This window comes from Eurypyga helias, unplaced genomic scaffold (genome assembly GCF_000690775.1).
Source record: "Eurypyga helias isolate BGI_N326 unplaced genomic scaffold, ASM69077v1 scaffold33780, whole genome shotgun sequence".
In the NCBI taxonomy this organism is placed as follows: domain Eukaryota; kingdom Metazoa; phylum Chordata; class Aves; order Eurypygiformes; family Eurypygidae; genus Eurypyga; species Eurypyga helias.
In genome coordinates, this window is record NW_010228216.1 from 7,844 (window position 1) to 13,902 (window position 6,059).

At 46.5% G+C, this 6,059-nt stretch overlaps 1 protein-coding gene across 1 annotated transcript in view; it reads left to right on the forward strand.

Moving 5' to 3' along the window:
* The window catches only part of TCP11L1 (t-complex 11, testis-specific-like 1), a 10,586-nt gene extending 4,751 nt beyond the window's left edge, over positions 1 to 5,835 (forward strand). The window contains 7 exon segments of the mRNA XM_010158782.1: positions 1,083 to 1,203; positions 1,727 to 1,947; positions 3,071 to 3,207; positions 3,646 to 3,842; positions 4,417 to 4,601; positions 5,228 to 5,400; positions 5,600 to 5,835. Coding sequence (XP_010157084.1) covers positions 1,083 to 1,203; positions 1,727 to 1,947; positions 3,071 to 3,207; positions 3,646 to 3,842; positions 4,417 to 4,601; positions 5,228 to 5,400; positions 5,600 to 5,835 — 1,270 coding nt within the window.
* The last annotated feature ends 224 nt before the right edge of the window (positions 5,836 to 6,059 follow it).

Consider the following 6,059-nt stretch of genomic DNA (forward strand, 5'->3'; position numbering starts at 1 on the left):
TGTACTTTGGAAAGTCAGATGCTTTTGCTCACCGATGCTCAGCAGTGGCTGCAGTTGTTCACCAGAGCGGCCGGTCTGCATCTCTTCACCTGATCACAGAAACGGGAACTGCTCAGGAGTGCCTGGGCTTTTGGATGCGCCAGGCCAGCGTCAGTACCAGATGCCTTGGTGAGGGTTCTGTGTACAGCTCTGTACCGCCTAGAATAGAGTGATCCTTCGGATTTTGCTTGGAGAGGGACTCTGGAATCATCCTTGGGTTAAACGTTGCGTGTGTGTAGCTCAGAGTCCCCACAGCCTGTGCGTACGTGCAGGCAGGCGGCCGGAGGAGCAGGCAGCTCCGACTGGTTGGTCGGGGAGGGCCACGGGGCGTGAGCGCCCCTGGGTGCTGCCTGAACCTCGGCTGCACGTGAGGCCAGAGCCTTGGGAACCTGGTCTTTGTGTGCGCCTTGGCTGTCGGAGTGAAACCTGGTGCGCAGCAGCCTGCCCGCTGATGAGCAGTCACTTCCGGGGTTTGGGATTAGGGATTGACACTGAAGCGGTTGAATTAATTTAGATGTTTTTTGCACAAGCTGAACCGGGCCTTTATCTCAGAGCAGTTGCAGTATTTTTGCGTTGAAATGCAGAAGCTTTTGTGTCAGGGAAGTTACTTCATTTCTGTTAGGTTTATTTAGTGCATTTTACTTAGTAGAATTGCATTTCCTTAGTGAGGCTTTTGAAAGGAAGGGGAGTACTGGTCTTTTGAAGACAAGCTGTAATTTTTATGCTTTCTGGGTTTTTTTTTTCTTCCAGTTGTTTACTTTAGAGGTAGCATATGATAGATACTTTCAAGGATTTTAATTTGTAGCTGCTTTTGCTTGTGTGTAACCCTTCATTAGATATAAACCATTCTAAGTCCTGTGTCCAGTTTTTCTTGCTTTTCTGAGTAAGTTAAAATGACAGCTCTTCCCTCTGTTAATTGGCGTATGTTCATCATTACATTGTATTCATATCATTACGTGCTTTTCTTCAGGAGCTGCAGGTTATCTGTGTGAGGTGGTGCAGAGACAACTATTATTCTCTTAACTGGTCATATTTACCCACAGCTTAGAAAAAAAAGTAAGAGATATTGTGCATAAAGCTTTCTGGGATTGTCTGGAAGCTCAGCTAAAGGAAGATCCGCCAACGTATGACCATGCAATTAAACTACTGGGAGAAATTAAAGAGGTAAGATGAGGTAATTTACTGCATTTGTGTAGCTGCATTGATAGGAATGGGCAAAAGTGGTTGAAGTTTGGCTTTTCATAAAGGACTCTCAATCTTTTTCTTTACTGTATCATTGTATGTGAATGTGTGTAAGTTGTATAACCCCAGAGGGGAAATTTGAATGTAAAAACAAATGCAAACCCATGTAAAATGAATAAAAGGTAAGTAATACTAGTTTCATAATTCCAAGCTTCCTTCGTGTTATGACAGTAGCAGTAGTCACAGAATCAACCAGGTGCCCCAACACCGAGCTGACAAAACCAAGTACAACAGTCTTCAGTACGATCTTCTTTTACCACATAGTAACTTCAGGGTCACACAGAATGACATGAAGCACTTGGAGTTGGTGAAGAGTTGGTTGAAAAGAGGAGATTCCGCTCGTAAAGGGCAATTAGTTTAAATAAAAAGTGATCCAATAACTGTTTTGATCCCTGTAGCCTTTAATATGTAGAACTAATGCACTTTCTAAAACTTTCCATTTCAGAATCTCCTGTCTTTCTTGCTGCCTGGTCATACTAGACTGAGAAGCCAGATTACGGAAGTTCTTGACCTGGATTTGATAAAACAGGAGGCAGAGAATGGGGCCCTGGACATTTCTAAGTTGGTCGAATTTGTTATTGGGATGATGGGGACTCTCTGTGCTCCAGCTCGAGATGAAGAAATTAAGAAACTGAAAGATATTAATGAAATAGTTCCTCTGTTCAGGTACTGAAATGGTATTTATCAGTCAAGTTCAGAGTCCCTTAAATAATTTTAGATTTGATTTAGATTTTTTCCAGAAGGGCAACCCCAATATCTTTGTAGAAAAGAGAGTGATAGGGAAAGGGATATAGCTGTGGTTGTGAAGGGGAGAGATGCTCCAGAAGTCTTTAACGAGGACCCTCTTTGTTCTGGTGACTTGGAGTATTTCTCTGGCTCCTGCCCATCACTGAAGGAGACTTTTTCTCAAATACCAAACGCATATAAGCCTTATGATAGCAGGTGAAGAGTCACTTTGTATCAGAATGTATTATCAACATCAGAAGGGGACAAAAAGGCAAGCAGGAGCATAGGAAGAAGATGTTGTTGCTCCCCAACCAGTTCTTCCTTTCCCCATAATTTGAGCTCTCTTTACGCCCATCCCACTCCCTGTGTGATGCCCTTCAGTTCTAAAGGGAGCAGACATACCACCTCTGGGTGCACAGGGGCTTCTGCTGTGTCACCGTGTTCTCAGCTCAACAGCTCGAGGTCTCACTACTCGGAGAGAAATTTCATTAACCACCTTGTTTGCTAATTTGAGAAGCTTCCAAGAGTACAGGATTGACTTGGCAGAAGTATCGCCAGCAGGAAATTGAAATTAAGGTGTTTTAATTTTTTGGTGGTGTTTTTTTTGTTTGTTTTGTGGGTTTGGGCTTTTTTGGAGGGGGAGTGGTGGGGAGGTTGGGGTGTTGGTGGTTTTTTTTTCCCCTTGAGTCTTATTATTCATTTCCCACTGAGGTTGGCTTTATAGGCTGCCAAGACAGATAGTGTGCAAGCTTGGAAATCCTGATCTCTTTTTATGTGTTCAACATAACATATGGCACATCCTGGGAAAGAGAGTCTGTGAAGCTAGTAAAGTTAACTCCATGGAGGCTCTTTATAGGAGAGCAAGTTTTATTTCCTACTTGGAAGAGGCACGTGCGTGCTTGCTCAAACTTTCTCTCTGTCTCATGCTCTTAAATGATTAAGCCCTGTTGATGTTTCCCATGCATGTTTTTGCTCTTTCCTTAGACAGTCTGTAATACATCTTGTAAACAGTACCACTGAAACATCTGCAGCCTTGAATAACTTTTTCTGTTTGTTTGTTTAGAGCAATTTTCTCTGTATTAGACCTAATGAAAATGGATATGGCAAACTTCGCTGTCAGCAGTATTAGGCCAAAATTAATGCAGCAGTCTGCTGAGTATGAAAGAAAGAAGTTTCAGGAGTTTCTTGAGAAACAGCCAAGTATGACTTTGTTCCTTTCTTTCTTCCCCTCTGACCTCCCAGTAAACTGTGTGTCTTTGCTTGTAGATCATAAAAATAAATCAGATTTTTTTTTTGGTAAGTTCTAGAATTCACGTGGTAAATGACAGCTTGTGCCCCAACTGTCTTTGACAGAATCTGCCGGAACAGCAGTTCTGCACTTGGTACACTGGAGTTTAGTTTCGTGTCAATTCAGTGTAGGGCATAATCAGCCAGCATCGTCTCATCTCCAGTTCCCTGCAGCTGTTGGTTTTAATGTGGGCTTTGGTGTTCTGCTCAGTGCAATACATGAAACGCATGTTAGTAACTGGTACGGTGGGTGTTAGTAACTCAGGGCTTGATTTGGAAAGTGTTGGTGGAAAACCCCGGTGTTGAAAAGGAATTTTCTTAACAAGATTTCTTTTTCTGCTGCTCTTCCAGATTCTTTAGACCTCGTCACAAGGTGGTTGCAAGAAGCAGCGGATGATCTCGCGAAGCTGAGGTGTAGGGCGTTGCCTCTGCGCTGTAGCGGGGATGGTGCCGCTGGTGGAGCTGCTGCCTTGTGCCCCACAGCTGTGCAGAACCAGGCCTACCTGAAGCTCCTTAAGTGGGATCATGTCAACAGGCCTTTTCCAGAGGTAGGTGTTTCACAGAAAAATTGATTTCTCTGCTTGTTCTACTTTTCCATCTCTGGGATGTCAGGAAGTTCTTCCTGGAGAGGGGGGGGAGGCACTGGAACGGGTTGCCCAGAGAAGTTGTGGATGCCCCATCCCTGGAAGTGTCCAAGGCCAGGCTGGATGAGGCTTGGAGCAACCTGGTCTAGTGGAAGGTGTCCCTGCCCATGGCAGGAGGGTTGGAACTGGATGATCTTCAATGTCCCTTCCAACCCAAACCAGCCTGTGATTCTATGACTCTATGTAACAGAAGCTGTTTGGATTTGTAGCATTGCAACAGGCACGATCCTACAGCATTTACCTCTTGGTTGAGAGCTCTTGTAGCTCTTCTAATAGGTGGTTCTTTGTCAGTATTGAAACTTACTTTGTTGGAAGAGAGAAACGAGTCAATTCTTCTCGTTGTGCTCCTGTTAGTCACCTGCAGCGCACGTTGCTCTTCGCTGTGTCTGTCCTCACTGCTGTGAGGACGTGGGCATCAGTGTCATTCACAGCCCGGCATCCTGACCTTACTCTCTGCTGGCTTCCTCGTTCTTTGCAGACAGTGCTAATGGACCAGAGCCGCTTTCAGGAAATACAGCTGGAGCTGGAGCAGCTCCTCCTGACGGGGACCGTCCTTCTGGTCACATTCAGCGCAGCAGGCTCCGCACTCGTCGATATGCCTGGGTTTGCAGAGAAAATCAAAACCGTCGTCAAGGTGCTGCTGGCAGGGAAGCAATAGTCCCCGTCCCGCAGAGCAGGTGTAGGTCTGTGAGTAACCAGCGTGCGCCTCTCTCTGGCTGTGGGCTGCAGGGTACGTAGGGGAAGCGAGGAGGGCTTTTCACGAGCCCAGGCAGACGGTCTTCATTCAGCTCGCTCAGACAGAACTGTCTTCTCTGTCTCTGTTCTGTTCTGGTACGTACATGCTCCTTTTCTCAGAGCATGGGTGTGCCGATGCCCCGTTGGCACAGGAGGGCGAGCAACTAACCGCGCCCGGTTTGCGCCCGGCTCCTTCGAGAATCCGAGTGCGGTACAGCAAGCTGCTCGCAGGTTTGGAACGCCAGCTGGGCACGTCGTGGGTTGATAACTGTGTTTGGCGTTAGAGCTGTCTGTAGGCAGAAAGTCAGCTCTGAGTTGTAGGGATTGTTCAGGCTGGAAGTGTTTAATGCTGTCCTACCTCCTCGTTTTATATCTCAACTTTATTTTACATGCGTATAAAACGTATTGTTCTTCATAGTTCTGGCTTTATCGGGATTACGCTTCTTCTGTGACATTTGATAAATAAGACGATGCTAATGGGATAGTTTATTTTCAAAAGGTGGGGAAAAAAGCGAATAACGCCACGACGTAACGCTGTACTCCACCTTCTCTAGCTCCTTTAACCTGCAGGAATCTTTGGCTACCATCGGTGAAAAGGTGTGTGCCGAAGTGAACAGCTGCCTCTCCCGGCATGGGTTTACACCGCTCTCAGCTGAGAGAGAGACCGGACTGAAGGGGCAGATCCAAGCAGTGGCCGACCCGGACAACACCATACGCAGGCTCATAGGTACGCTTTGGCTGGGTTGGCAGGCGACCGCTCGGCTCTCTGTCTGAAACTGGCACGGTGTCACGCACGGTTCCTCCTCTCGTGTTCCAGCTGCTTGTTCACTGCGTGCAGGCTTTCCGCGTTTGACGCGAGATTACGCTGTGTCTGCTCGCCTGTCTCTTGCGAAAACAAACCAAAACCCTTGGTCCCATTTTTCCAGATTCTCGAATTGAAAAGTTTCTGGAGAATTATCTTGCATCTAGCCACCAGAGATCCTTACCTGCTGTTCCTGGAGGATTAGGCCCTGTTCAGAGAGAGCTGGAAGAGGTCGCTGTCAAGTACGTTCGTCTTGTCAACTACAACAAAATGGTCTTCAGCCCTTTCTATGATGCAGTCCTTGGCAAAATACTGGCTGAGGGGGAATCCCAGCTCGTAGGGAAGTCAGAAGAATCGTAAAACCAGTTTGTATCCTCCCAGTGTGGTATTGTCAGCTGTTGATAACAAATTGCACCGGCATATGCCTAGGGAAACAGCTTTCCATGTAAATACTGGTTCCTTTTAGTTCACTGGTGACGACTGATGAGGAACGTTCAGGAGACGCGAAAGGGGCTCAGAAGCAAACGATGCGGGAGAGATGCGTTTTTAATGTAAGTTTGCGAGTGGGGGGGTGTCTTGGTGGT